The sequence below is a fragment of the Pagrus major genome, chromosome 2 (assembly GCF_040436345.1).
Source record: "Pagrus major chromosome 2, Pma_NU_1.0".
Lineage (NCBI taxonomy): Eukaryota > Metazoa > Chordata > Actinopteri > Spariformes > Sparidae > Pagrus > Pagrus major.
The window spans coordinates 11,970,596-11,985,671 of record NC_133216.1 but is presented as its reverse complement, the minus strand read 5'-3'; the positions used below and the strand labels follow the sequence as shown (position 1 = coordinate 11,985,671).

At 41.2% G+C, this 15,076-nt stretch overlaps 1 protein-coding gene across 2 annotated transcripts in view; it reads right to left on the bottom strand.

Moving 5' to 3' along the window:
- plch1 (phospholipase C, eta 1) overlaps positions 1–15,076 on the bottom strand; it is a 63,777-nt gene that overhangs the window by 40,154 nt on the left and 8,547 nt on the right. Inside the window, exons 1-2 of one of the 2 annotated variants that reach the window (XM_073489306.1) lie at positions 10,205–10,331; positions 854–1,000 (exon numbers count right to left, since the gene is read on the bottom strand). In XM_073489306.1, the coding sequence (XP_073345407.1) occupies positions 854–1,000; positions 10,205–10,295 (238 nt within the window). In that variant the 5' untranslated portion in view covers positions 10,296–10,331. Of the gene's footprint in view, positions 1–853; positions 1,001–10,204; positions 10,332–15,076 lie in introns of those variants that run through there. The other variant, XM_073489299.1, reaches the window with a different exon arrangement.

Below are 15,076 nucleotides of genomic sequence, written 5' to 3'. Positions count from 1 at the left end.
TGGGATTCACACCCTGAGTCCTGTTTGCGGCTTGGTTTTGCGCTGCAGCATGCCAGTGCCTCAACTTAAACATTAAATGTTTGACTGTATTGTAGGTGTAACATGCAAATATTGAACTATAACTATAACTATAACTATAAAGATAACAATGTGAGCAAAAAAAAAAAAAAAATGTCCCTGAAATCAAGCTAATTAATGGCCATGTAAATTCATCCATACTTTATAGTTATTGTTATAGTTCTTGGTGTGCATGGCCCTTTAGATCTGTTAAGTGTGATACATGCTAATTTTATAATTTCTTTCATTTGTCTGACCAGGGGTTTTGTTGCTGATTGCTCCTGTTTTTTGCCCCTTTTAAGAAAAGTAGCCTGTTTTTTCTCAGCAAGTTGGAGAATTTTGAAGAGATAAACACATTTTTTTTTTAAAAGTTCCAAATCAAAGCAGCGAACAGCAAGATAACAGCAAAATTTCCCGTGGTGCAGCTCCATAACGATTTTAGTTAAACCCGTGTCTATCAACTCCCCCAGTCTGTAACTGTTCCAAATTTGAGTCTTTAAAAGCTCAATCCAGAGCCACAAACGACACATTGAACAACTGCTTTTAGAGGTTGAGTGACACTCTTCATGATGAGTAAACTGATCCTTGTGTGTGAAATCAGTGGAGTGCCTCTTCAAATGAATCAGTGCACAGCAAAATGATTTAATGATTTATGATTGTAATAAAGAAGTGTAGTCGGGATGTTTTAATTCTAGCAGCAGCATATGAGAGACTGCAGGACAGTGAGACAGGGACACAAAGAGAGTGCGTGTTCATGCAAATATGTGTGTGTGTGTGTGTGTTCATGCATACTCACTCTTAGCCTTCTCACTCTTGCGTGAGGGCTTCCAGCGAATGCAGGAGCGATGCTCATCCAGGTAGAAGAGTCTCACCAGCCCTTTGGATCCCGCCTTCACCTTCACCATCTGTGTCCCAGACTGCATCACACTCATGCATCGTTCCACTGCAGAAGAAAACACGCACAAACACAAACACAAACACAGACACAGACCGTTGGGTCAGTGGAGCACTATATTAAGACACAAAGGGAACAGGTGCATGGCCTGAGAACAGGAGTGAGGCAAAGTGTCACAGTGTCGCACAATTAGCGGCGCAGGCAGCAGCTGATGTGGGTCAGAGTCCAAACTGCAACAGAGATGCTTCTGTGTGAACGCACAGGGATGCTTTTCTGTTACTCACTGACCTGCTGCTGAAAGGGAAGAAAGAGAAAGATCTTATAAAGGGAGACGGAGCTAATGAGTGTCTCTCTGTTCTAAATTTCTCAGAGGCCCTGCAGGCTGTCCCAGAAGAAATCTCCACCTCATGCGGAGGCAGGTGGAAGCTACGGCTGGGCTGCATTAAAGGCTGGAGAAGCGTAATAAGAGTGTTTGAAGATTTAAATATTCGCCCTTTAAACATGCTGGATCTCATGTTTGGTTGCAGGGTGTTGGTACCAGTTCCTGCTGCATCATGGGTGTTTTTCAAGGAGACATACTATTATTTTTCATTTTTATTCCTTTCCTTCAGTGTTTTATAAAGGTTATTGTGCATGTAAAAGATCTTGAAAGTTAAAAAGGTCAAAGTTCGCACCAACAGAAGCTCGTCTCTCCCACAGAAAACACTGCTCCTGAAACGCCTCGTCAGCAGTCCCACCTTTAATTCTGTGACATCACAATACGTTGACCATGCATATTTTATGCCTAGCAGCTAGTTCAGCAGGAAGAATTGATTAAGCACAGCTGCTCTGTTGTTGTGGTGCTGGCTCAGGCGTATGTGAGCTGACCAATCAGAGCAGACTGGGTGTTCAGGCGGCGGGGCCTTAAAGAGACAGGAGCTAAAACAGAGTGTTTCAGACAGAGGGGGATTTAAGCATTAAAGCATCTAAACCTATTCTAGCAGTAACCCAAAATAAAATGATGGACCTGGAAATGAACAAAATATGTTTACTTGTTTTTCAACAGTATACAGTATGTACAGTACGCGTGTCATATACATGGAAGAGAAGCTCAGTTTCAAGACACCAGAACACTCCATCAATATTCTCCCTCTTTCCCCCATATTACTGTTTGTTTCTGAAGTGGAGCACAGAGGGACTGAAATGATGAAGTGACTTTGTGTTTGATTGCCTGGCACTGTCCAGCTTCGAGGAAGGATGAAAGAAAAAACTTCAAACTTTTTACTTTTTCTGACAGCTGGTGGCAGGGATACAGACACTGACATCAGCAGAGAGACAGCGAGATTTCCAGCCTCATTAGTGGAGTGTGTGCATGCATGCCTGTGTGTTGTTGAGTGCATGTGTTTGGCTATGCATCATGCATTAATACACACTTAAAGCCAATCATTTGTCTTTACAGTATATACAAAACTTAAGAAACTAAACAATTTAACAAATCATTACAGATCATGTGAAGAAAAGTCAATATTTCATCAACAGATTTAACTCTATATAACATTGGCTTTGAAGTATTCAGGTGTCTGAAGACAGAGAAGGATATTTTACAATCTGAAGCTGCATCCATCACATTCCCATTCTCTTAACAAGCCTCCCTTTGCCATCAGTTTGGTTTGATTGTGAAAGAACAGAAACACGTATAATTGAAGACTAAACTCTCTGTTTCCAGTATACAAGATATTAAGGACACTCAGTAGGTGGTATGAGGAGGGACGCCATCCCTCTTGTTAGCAAAATGACCAAAATGCATTCCCCCTTGCTACCCCGCTATGCCCCGTCTCCATCCCCTAGCAGCAGAGAGGGTGCAGGAGCAGAGAGGTTGTTAGATTAATATTTTAGTCGACTCATTCATCCTTCATCTGACTGAAGTTTGTGCAAGCTAGAATCCATGAACCCGACCATGGTTTTGAAATGGGCTCACTGTGAAGTAGTCTAACTGTGCTGTGAAAAATGAATCCACAGTGATGTCTGTGGTGCTGAAGCAGCAGACTATCTAATATTATCTCAACTATTACTACTCAATTCTACTATATTGTAGCCTATATAATGTATTGAGTATTGTCACCTTCAAGATCAAAGTGACAAGTAACAACGTGTAGTCATAGAAAAGCAAGAGGATCATGTAGTATTCATATAATATTTCTATGATCATTTAATTGAATCTGTGCTGCTAAAGATACAACCCCAAACCAAGCCACATCTGAAACAAAATATTTGAGATGAGGTTCAGTCTGATAAAAGCCATTCTTATCTATTATTTCTCTAATAAAATGTGTCACAGATGTGCCCAGATGTGCCTGTACCATCTAAAACTAAAGCAGGCACACTCAACAAAATCATAAGAAAGTTAGCAGCACATTTTTAAAAAATCTTAGTGTTATTTCTTATGATTCCTTGCACCATTGAAATTAATTGGAAAAAAACAGACCAATGGAGAGACTCTGCGTCATTTGTATTGACAGCTCAAAGCTCAGATCCCCTTGGCACATGTGCTGCCTTTTGCTATTAAACTGGCCGTCAGTGACAGATCATAACGGCGAAGATGTCAAAACAAAACTCCCTGGACAGCTGGTTTATGAGCCCATGTATCGAGACAGAGGAAAAGAGAACAGCAATCAGGAAAAGAGCTGTCAAAGGAAAACTTGGACGCCGGTGTTCATGATGCTTCTCCACCCTCCAGCACCTCTAAACCAAAGCTGAGCACTCCAGCTGTTGCTCCAGCCACAGCCCTGGGACATGATATCACTGTAACCATAAACGGATCTATCAGTGACGTGAGGATGTTTAATGAGTAGACCGTGGTAGTCGCCACAACCCAACATAGCTGGAACAGCTGTGCTATAACGCTATTGGGGATTTTACTGCAGCATTGAATAAAGAAATAAACAACAATGAACAAATCAGTAACAGGCAAATAGTCCAAATAATGTTTTGATAAAGACTGTTAGGGTTAATCTACATATCACTTATTGCTCATATGCCACAGGCCCAACTAAATTAATATTTCTGGCTACACTGCTGCTACAGTAACTGCTCAAAGTGCTTGAATAGCGCTGTCAGCTTTACAGCCTACTCTCTGCTAAGAGATCGGGGACTTTGTTAAGGACTCTTCAGTTGCTGAGATGATTGTTGAGTCCTCCAGCGAGAAGGACAGACTCTCCTCTAATGAGGCAATCTCCAAGAGGCACATGCACCCTTAAATTCTCTCTGGTGCTGAAGAATAATCATCTGCACTGAAGGATGAAAAAATCCTTGCACACTGCTGCTTTGTTCCCAAGTCCTCTTTGTATCCTGAACGTTTCAACCCTCCTCTTTAGGTATAGGTGAGAGAAAGTGCACGGCTGCTGTATATATAGACAATCTCTGATGAGATGTCATCATTTATTGAAACTTTTGAGGACAGGACTGGGGAGAAATTACACATTTCCCACAGGACTGGAATATCATAGTTATATTAAATGGGTACTTCGGTGAATTACATAAAGCTGGAGACTATGATAGAGAGTAAAAATAGGAAATCAAATCAGCAGAGACTGAAATATATGGAGCGCCAAAACAGCTGGATCGCACACTTCCCATGAATGTTCTTTTAATGCCCACATCCTTCAGAGGTCCTGTTTGTAATGCAAATTGTCCATTATAGATTCCTAGTCTAAGCAGAAAAGAACAAATAAAGACATTAAATAACTGTTTTCACAGGGTGAGTAGCACTTCCCATGACAAATAAAGTTATCTTAACATGTAAAATCAACAGATTGCCCCTTTAAAGCATGATATTAAATGCATACAGCACACATACAGCATATGCAAAGACAGTTTAAAGATTCAGCACGCCGCACTGATCTGTTACATAACACCAGGCTACACCACTGCGTGCAGCTGAGGGAGGTTTAAGATATCTGTTGACAGCTCGATGTGTGCGCTCCTAAAATACCAAAAGGGAGGTGAGAACAAGGAATTACACACAACTTCGACCTTTAGGAAATCCTATACAACACACAGTTTAAGACAAAGACTCAAAAGAAAATGCAGACACAAACAGAGACAGCACAGTTTGTGTGTGAAGACGTTATTTTACAACAAGCCTTTCAACCCAACATTAACCATTACCATAATGTACCATAACTCCTATTTTAAAGGCCCGGTGTGGAGGATTAAGGGGGATTTAGGGGGATCTATTGGCAGAAAAGGAAAACAATATTCATAATTCTGTTTTCATTAGTGTAAAATCACCTGAAGCTAAGAATTGTTGTCATGAGGCTCTGAGGCTCGTTTCACGTTTTCTGCATTTTAAGCGGCCACCATAAGGGAGGGTTAGGCGAGGATATTTCGTTGGTTGCAATCTGCAACTTTAACACTATAGATGCCACAAAATCCTACACACTGCTCCTGAAACCAATATCTAACTAATGGCCTTTAGCTGTGATCAGAGTCCCCATGGCACATTTTCAGTGTTTTGGATCAATAAAGAAAAAGAACTCCCAGCAGATCCCTAAAATAATCAGAAGTTAAAAACAAACTGTATTTGAACCACATACCTACGATACATCAGAAATCAGCAGTGCATGGTTTATTCGTGGTTCAGATGTTAGGTGATTGTATCCTACAACTGACTAAAGAGTATAACTCCGCCAAGGCTCAACCCGCTATAGCCTTACCTCACCAGATCTAGCCGAGAGACATTATTGACTTTCTGCATCGAGACGTGTAAATGCTGTAATGAGATTTGTTATTTCCTGCATGAAATCAAACCATTTTAGAGGCCAAGCATGGGAAATCTGGTGAAGGAACCTAATGACTCAAAGTCTTCAGGGCTTAAAACTACAAACTGTAACAGTTTTGGAAAAATGAGGAAATACAAAATGTTCTTACATTGTATGACACACAGCAGCACACACACACATATGCACGAAAATATAAAAAGGACAACGGTGATTATCTTCAAAGACAACTAAAGTCAAACCTCGCAAACACATAATAAAGCGCTCTTTACAGCACACGCTCAGCAGAGTACTTGTTAACAGGCTCTCTGTCCTGAGGACAGGCTTAGCAATGACACAAATTTTACTCTCAATATTCAATGAGTTCTTTCACTCGTAGATACTCACCCCAGGGATAGTATTATACGAAAAATACACACACACACACACAAATATATGCACGTGACCTGAGCCCTGTGTATTCCCAAGGTGCCTGACAAGTCATGAATACACCAATGGTCACGCAACCCGCCTTGCTGATAACACAGGGGAGTACGTGGGAAGAGAAACAAGCTGCCATGTAAATAAAACAGTAAAGTGTGGTTGTAATTTCTGCAGGATCTTCACGTTAACATATCCCACCACAGGTGTCCATCCTGAGATGGATCAGCTCACGGTCAAAAGTCTGTCACAGGATGGATGGATGGATGGATCTGGTAAGATTAGGATTAATGGTTCGTAAAAGGTCGCCTTTTAAAGTATACCATGGCCTTTATGTTGAGTAGAAGGGATTACTGATGAGAACATCTGACATGAATAGTGGGACGTAAGCCCCTATGGGAACAAACAACAGAGCAGCTGTAAATAAAATTTACTTTGTTGTGTTGTTTGTTTAGGATATTATCCCTGATATAATGTTAGTAAACGTTTCTGCAAACCACAGTAACTTCCAAGGTTGACATGTGTAACAAAACTGGCATATCACGTACCATATGCTTATTAGCCACCTATCGCAGTAGGAGGGGCAGGTTGTGCCGTTATTACAGCCGACAAGCAGTGATACATCAGGTGAGAGCAGTAAGAGTAGGGTTGCCGCAGTGACACAACCGGCGTTCCCCAGTACGCCAGGCTTTTTGCAAGATAAGACGCTCACTATCTGTAGAGCGCTGTGTTAATGACTGCGAATGCAAACCTAACATTTCCTACTGTTGCAACTTCAATTTGAAAGCGTTTAACTGGTGAAACACAAGTTGACTTATTTTGAAGTAGGCTAGTCACAGGAAATGCAAAGTTATCCATTTAACATGCAAAATATCTGATCCTTAATCACATTGCAGAGAACTAATACAAACTGATATCTGCTTATTATTTATGAGCGAGTGCTGTGAGAACTCTTCAGAGCTGCAGAAAATAATGGGGTGCTGAAGACACGGAGAGACCCAGGAAAAAGAGTTAATCAGAAACAGGAAAATCGGTTGTGTTGCAATATTTATCTCACACAGCTGCTTCTGAAATCCGAAGCTTCATTAACGATTGGAATTCAATGGCGGTCGCTGTCAAATGTGGCTTTGCTGTCGTGTTGATCATATCCACAGTCTCTGCTCCGGTGAGCAGGTCTTCGATCTTACACATCTCAGGCTGCAAAATCCATGAGTCAGACGAGATGAGCATCCGGCAACACTTCCCCTGTGCTTAGATATGTAGCACGATAAATCAGGCCCAGAGTGAATAAACGCTGTTCGCCATCACCGGAGAGTACATGCCCATTCTCCCACAATTCCCTTGGAGTATAAATATGTAAAAGTGTTCTTGCGAGAGGCAGACAGATATATTTCACAAGAAAGAGCTAAAACAGAATTTTCTTTTCATCCAGTGCAACCGCCAACATGAGACAGCTCTCCAGAAATAGAGGACTAACATGCACAGGTATCAATGCATCTGTTTGTTTGTGACCAAACACAACTTAAAGGAGACATATTCTGCTCATTTTCAAGTTTATAATTCTCTTTTGGGTTACAACAAGAACAGGTTTACATGCTTCGTGCCTCATACTGCCCCCTCCATTTGAAATGCTCTGTTTCAGCTCCTGTCTCTTTAAGGCCCCCCCTCCTGAATACCCAGTCTGCTCTGATTGGTCAGCTCACACACGCCAGAGCCAGCACCGCTAACAACAACAGAGCAGTTGTGCTTAATCAATTCTTACTTGGCAAACTAGCTGCTAGGCAGAAATTATGCAAATGTGTGACATGGTGACATGGTGCGATGTCACAAAGTCACGGAATTAAAGGCGGGGCTACTGACAAGGTGTTTCAGGAGCAGTGTTTTCTGTGGGAGAGAGGAGCTTCTGTTGGTGTGGACTTTGGCTTTTTTAACTTTCAAGACCTTTTATGTGCACAAGTACCTATAAAACAAAAAGGAATGAAAAATCATAATAGGTCTCCTTAAAAAGTGGCACATTCTCCCTATTTTTTGTCCGCTTTCCCTTTTTTCTTACTTTCTCTCGTTGTCTATCTCCCTGTTGCTCCTTGACATTTCTGCAGCCGTTCTCCAGTCACTTTACTCTCCATCAGCATATTAAGGACCATTGAGAGTAGAATCTCAAACCTAGTCAGTCTGGAGGCGAGGAGGTAGCAGGGTTAATATCTGCCTGGGAGAGGGCAGCTGCCTCGTAATCAAAGATGAGAACTAATCCAAGTGGCTCTCAAAAGACCAGAGATGATCAGCGCCCTTCACATCATCAATCCCATCGCTTGTCCGTTTTCTCGCATTAATACTCAAAGCGTCTGAGCATGAGAGTTTAAAGTCACAGTTTAGTTTGAACTTCTAACTCCAGTATCTATCTTGCAGGATGCCTCAATGTCTTTTTAACCCCAGCTGACATTTACGCACAGCATATAACCGGAAAATCTTCTGTGGCTTCAGATTCAGTGCTTTGCCAGTTATCTCCTTGCAATCTCATAGAAAATCATTCAAAAAGACGGTCGTACATAAGAACTCTAGTGTAAAAAAAACACATTTTCAGCGAGGTCTCTACCCGACCTCTACGTTTGGATCTCATTTGTTTTAAGCGAAATAGAGTCTGTGTCTGCAATCACTGGTGTGTTTGTGTTTGCATGCATGTGCGTGTGTGTGCACGTGTAAAAACTCATCATCGCTGTCGGCGCAGAGCAGACGCCGCAGATCAAAGCTTTGTCTTGCCACAGAGGCCCAGGCAATTCAAACATATTTTAATGGGGTAGGTGATAGAAGAAGCCTGATGAACAAAGCTCGTCTTCGCTCTGATCCATACAATAGAGGTCAGGCCGACAGAATCAACAGCAGCTTTCATTCATCATTTTCAATCTTATCTGTCATTTTTCTTAATCTCGACATGATGTGAGGTTCCTCTCAGCCATCTCTGGCCTGCAGCCTCATTTCTGTGAGCTTATAATCGGTTAGGACTAATGTTTCAATTCTTGCAGAGCTGTGGATGAGATCTCTGTTAAGATTGGGATTGACCACAGTCCAAAGATTTATCATAATTTATTCATAACGACATAAATTCATATTCAGCAGCATCTGCCTGATCCTTCATGCACTATTCATGTGACATAAGGCACCACCACCCCAACTATCAAAGCCAGATCAACTGTTGATGAGACCCAACAAGTGCACGGCAATCCAACTGAAATAAAAGTGTTATTTTTCTCTTACTGCTCTGATACCGTCTGTTAGCTCTCATGACCTGAGGGTTCGTTTTGGTGCCGAAGTTTAATCAAGATGTGATTCATTTTTGGTCCGCTGACTGTCCACGGGACAAAATGAATGACATTTACTTATAATTATTGCTAAAACGCACAGAGACCAACACACAAATGAGACAAGTCTTCTCTTGCGTGTAATGAGGAGCAGCTCATTAAGACAAGACTCAAAACGATGGTAGCAGAAAGTGAACGTTTCGATCGTCCTGGGGATATTCTGATACATAAACATGAGCTCCTGCTCTTTCCTGGGATATAAATAGCAGCAGGCAGCAATATGTTCAATATGCAATATGTTTGTACAAACACACACTTTAGTCGGTAGAAGACAACCTGCACAGTTTTTAGAGGTTTCTAGACGAGATATGTCGACTCAATTGTTGAGAGGTGGAAAATATAGCGGACAAAAAGAGTCTCACTTATATTCGTTGGTTTTAAAGGTGCACTACGTAGTTTTGGGGAAGACATTTTCATCAGAAGACAAAGATCTTCGCTGACTGATTTTATTTTACCTAAAAAAAAAAAAATAAACCAACTGACCTTAAAGGACAACACAATTTCATACCATTGTTACAACTTGTTTATTTAGTTATGGGAAAAATAAATATTATAAATATATTATATTTATTTATATTATATATTTATATTTCTGAGTTTGTATCATTAATCATTAATATTATAAATATTAAAATTCTAGTTTCTTCTCAAACTACACTACAGAGCCCCTTTAATGAGTTCCCTTGTGTCCAGACTCACACACACAGTCGTTAACTTACCAGTCTGTGTAAGCCTGCACTTCTGCGGCACAGCCACGGTGCCACCAACATGGTAGACGTTACGTGCCAGGAGCATCGCCACGGTCAACATGGCCGATTTCTCCGCAGGAGCGTAAATAAAGTTGGATCGAACTTTATGAGCAGTGGGACCAAAAAGAGAAGAACAGATTTCCTCCATTTTCTCTGCAAAAAAAAAAAAATCAGGAGCCAGTGGGCTCAGCTCCACCTGTAGCCAAAAACTAAAAACAAAAAAAAGGACCTCTTGCTTTCCCTCAGATCAGACTTGACAGACACTCCAGATGAGCATCAGACAGAAAGCATCCACACTCCAAACAATAAGCAAGCACCCCAAAACTCCCGCTGCTCATCCTCCTCTGAGCCGTCCTCTGATCTGCGGCGGCACCTTCAGCTGCCTGTCTTCTCTCTGACAACACACACACATGTTTCCACCTGTCTCCCGGTCATCCGCTCTCCGGTCTATCTCTCTCTGATCTCCCTGATGTTCGCAGGTCTATCAAAACAAGTCCTGTAAACATGCGACACTGATTTAGATTTAGCGTTTACCACCTCTTGTATTGTTATGAAGAGTAGGGGAGGAGGAGAGCGCATGCAGCAGATGTGTGTCTCTGCATATCAGCCGGGTTCATTAGGGTCAACCAGCAGGATACGAGGATAAGGACGATGACATAACATTCGTGATAATTCACTTCTAAAAGTAAGGTTTAATGGGTTGACATGCAGGATGAGCGTGTCTGGGGGGGTGCTGCAGGAAGACAGCACATCTGTCCATCTTGTACTCAACGCTCTTCTATTTCAGGAAGAAACCGCTCTCTAGCAGCAACACAACAGAACACCTAATAACAAAGGAGATTATGATGTTTTTCACTTTGATGGGAAACCAGTGGGGCACTGTTTCCCTGACGTAGGGCACAAATGCGAGCAAAATCTCCAGGCGCCAACACAAATGGACGTAACCGGAAAATGTAGCAGTTTTGGTGATCACAGGCACAAACCAGGCACAGCTGGGCGCGACATGAAAGAGAGGCTGAATACACTGTGTTAGTAGAGGTGCAGGGTTCATACAGCTTCATAAGAGTGAAATTCAAGCACTTGTCAAGCACTCTCATGGTAGCTAAACCAAAAATGTCTACACTGTCAAAGCCTTTATCATCACATCTAAACTGTTATTATAAATGCAATTCCCTTATAACCACAGCAATCTTTGTGTAATGTCAATTTATTATTTTACCAGCTGTTCATGTTAACTTTGATTGTATGTTTTCATACTAATTGGTTAATGCTTATTTTAATGCCAGCAACAAACAAATATGTTGAGAGGATTGTTTCATTTTTACATATGACAAGACTTTTGGTTTACATATCAAAAATGATCAAAACCACAGCGACTGTATAGATTGAACAGCAGATTATGTTCCAAATCAGGCAATTTTTCAAGGAGAACATTCAAATCCAGGCATATTCAAAACCCTGAAATCCTAACAAGAGAAAATTAAGCATCTTCCAAACGTTCAAGACTCTGCAGGAACCCTGAGTGATACAGGATCAACAGGTGGAGTCAGGGCGAGTTTCAGTTAACACTAATCTAATTAGCTCCTCCGGCCCCCTTTGAAAGCAGCAATGGCGAAACAGAGGAATCTGAGAGAAAAGGTTACTAAATGTGATTAAAAAAACAAAACAAAAATATGCTGTAAGTGGTAGAATAAACAGGCACCTGATATTTATTGTAGTAGCAGCTGCTTGAATACTGACGACAGCAAAACTTAACAACAAATCGGGCAAAATTTCCATATTTATTCAGTGGAAAAAATTCAAATGAAACAGCCCTTGTATCTTTTTAAATAAACAAATGCAAAACAGGGTGTTTAGAGAAACAATTATCATTAAATCTGCTGTCTTTAAATAATTAATCAAGGACTCCACGCTGCACCAGCTCTGCACCTCTGCAAACTAAAACCACAAAAATTGCCTCACATCTACATTTGTCTACAGGTGGTCTGAGTGGTTTTAAACACTTCTCGCGTCTGTGTTGATTGCATTCGCAAAATCTGCCATTTAAATGTCAGCTCCTGAAAATCATTTGTCCCAGAAAACACTGAGCAAGCGTTTTCTGCCCAACATGATTTATGTAAATTTGTTAGATCCTTACGTAAAAGAGAAAGCTAACTTTTCAACTCCCTTGTGTGACCTTCCCGATTAGCACCTGAACACACCATTAAGCTGAATTACAAAGCAGTGTCTGAAGAGTGGGATTTCACTTTGATGGAAATGGATCTAAAGAGGGATAAAGGTCTCGTGCCATCACTGATTTTCACTCTGCAGTGAATCAAAGTGAGAGGTGAGGAGGGTCCGCGGATAACCTGTTGTATGATTTTGGAAATGTTCATGAGTGATGTCGGCTGAATGAAATCTAGCCATCAAGAGGGCTGTCAGTAAAGAGTCAGTCACAAGGACTTAAGAGCTGCAATTAGTCGATTGGAAAAATAATTGCCAATTATTTAGAATTCATTAATTGTTTTTGTCATTTTTCCAGCAAATAGGTTTTAACCCAATTACCAGAATAAATGTGAGTATGTAAGAAGTTTCAGCAAAACAGAAGATAAACGTTTTCTTTATGTTGCAACTTTACGTTTGTTTGGGTTTAATTTTCATATTTCTCTCTTGTCACAACACTTTGTGTATCCTCCAGTTAGGTTTAGGCACAATAACCACTCGGTTAGGGTTAGGAAAACATGTCGGCTTTGCTCAAAATACCTATTCTGGTCGGCACAAACATGGCTGGAGATGGCCCGAATTCCAGTGAAAAAAATCTGGTTTTGGTTCATCGAAGACATCTGGAAATTGACCTGAGTTCTATCCAGTAGTTTCACACTTAGAAATGCCAAAATGCAGACTCGAACTGCGGTCGCACAGTTTGGCAGCCTCGTCACCTGTAACTCCGACCACATCCCCTCCACCTCCCGAATGTGAAAGTCAGGTAATAAACATGTAAAGTGAACATGATATGGCATGTTTTGTACAAATGTAATACAGGAGATGGCCTTTGGCACATACAAATCTGTGGTTTGCAGAAACATTAACTGCTAACATTACATCCTGGCGACTGGGCTGAAATTTGCACATTTGCTGGTTCCAGCTTCTCAAATGTGAGGATTTGCGGATTTACTTTGTCATTTATCAAAGCAAATGAGGAGTCTTGGGGTTTTGGACTGCTGGTCAGACAAAAGAAGCTATTTGAAGTCGTCTCTTTGGGCTCTGGGAAATTGTTTTGAGCATTTTTTAGACCAAACGATTAACTGATTTATCGTGGAAATAACCAGCAGATTAATCGATAATCAAAGTTAGTTTCAGCCTTTAAGTTATTACGGTTTACTGGCATTGATTGGGAGCAGTTATAGTTATATCACCGTTTTATCCTGAAACTGAAGCATCCATTTTCAAGGCTTTATTTCTGGGGTGTTCATTGTACAACCTTTCAGAAATATTAATTATCACCGTCTGCCCACTCTGCATTGAAGGTCTTATATTTAACATCCTCGTATTCTGTTGTTAATTTCATTTTTGATCTATGAGTAATTTGCACACATGTCAGAAAAATCCATTAAACCACCAAAAGTCCTTTTTCAGATTAGATGAGCAGATAGCAGGATTTTTAATATCGCTGCACAGCTGTAAATCAAAGATGATAAACCCCAAATGACACCTCGTGTAATCCCATCACATTTTCTTCTTACATACTCCTGAATTTAATGTTATGTCATCCAGTCTCTGCCCTGTTTCCTCTCAGGACACTCAACAGCTTATGAAATGAATTTTGTCAGGCGCACACACCCGATGATGATGACTCCTGGATGAATGTGGGGGGAAATCAGGCTGCGCCATGGTGGGACAAATGGTGCTAACACATTTGTGACAGCACTGAGCTTCAGCCTTGGCAAAATCCAAACTCCAAAAACTGCTCCACCAGTGTGATGGCCAACACAGAGACTAAAGTGTGGTCATATTTATTCAAGCATGACAAACAGACATAATGAACCGATAATGAAGTGACGCTTCATTTATTCATTTTGTCTCCTTGCTTGTTTTCTGCTCAGGGTCACGGAGGACTGGAGGCTTTCCCAGCATGCATTAATTTAAAGGTGGATGGCACGGAAACAGCCGGAATCAGTTGCCAGTCAGGGGTAACACAGATAGACAGACGCTCACATTCGTACCTGTGGGTCAGCTGGACTCTAATCCACCTGATGTGGAGACACAGAAGCTGCATGAATGTAGAGATAACATGCAGCCACTGTATACTGTCAGCCACAATGTAATTCACTGGATAATCTCTGTACACCCAGAAAACAACACAGCAACTGTGATTCTGATAATATTATATCTTTAATTTTTGATTGGTGCAGGGAAAAACGGTCAATCGCCAAGCAAAGGTCCCAAACAGCTCGAATGAAGGGCACAAAACAAATGCAGAAATCTCTCATGTCAAATAACCAGAATGGTTCTAACTCTGGCTCATGAAGGATGCAGTCGCTTACAGGAAGAGCCGATTGAGAACGTTCAACAACTCCTCTGACTAAACGTTAAAACAGGTTGTTTATAATTGCCTTCCAACTTGATCCATTTCAGTATTTGTCAAACTAACAGTACAAAAAGAATCAAAACGATTCACGCAGCACCTCTGTGCTTAACTTTAGAGGTTATAGAAAAATCATGATGAGGGATAAAAGAAACATTAACAATGGGTGAAAAGAGATGTGCATTTAACCACCCCGCGTCCCCCTCGAGAGGCTTCGGAGTCCTTCAACCACATCACACTACTTGTGCCTTTGCTCTTGAGAGACAGCAGTCATCATT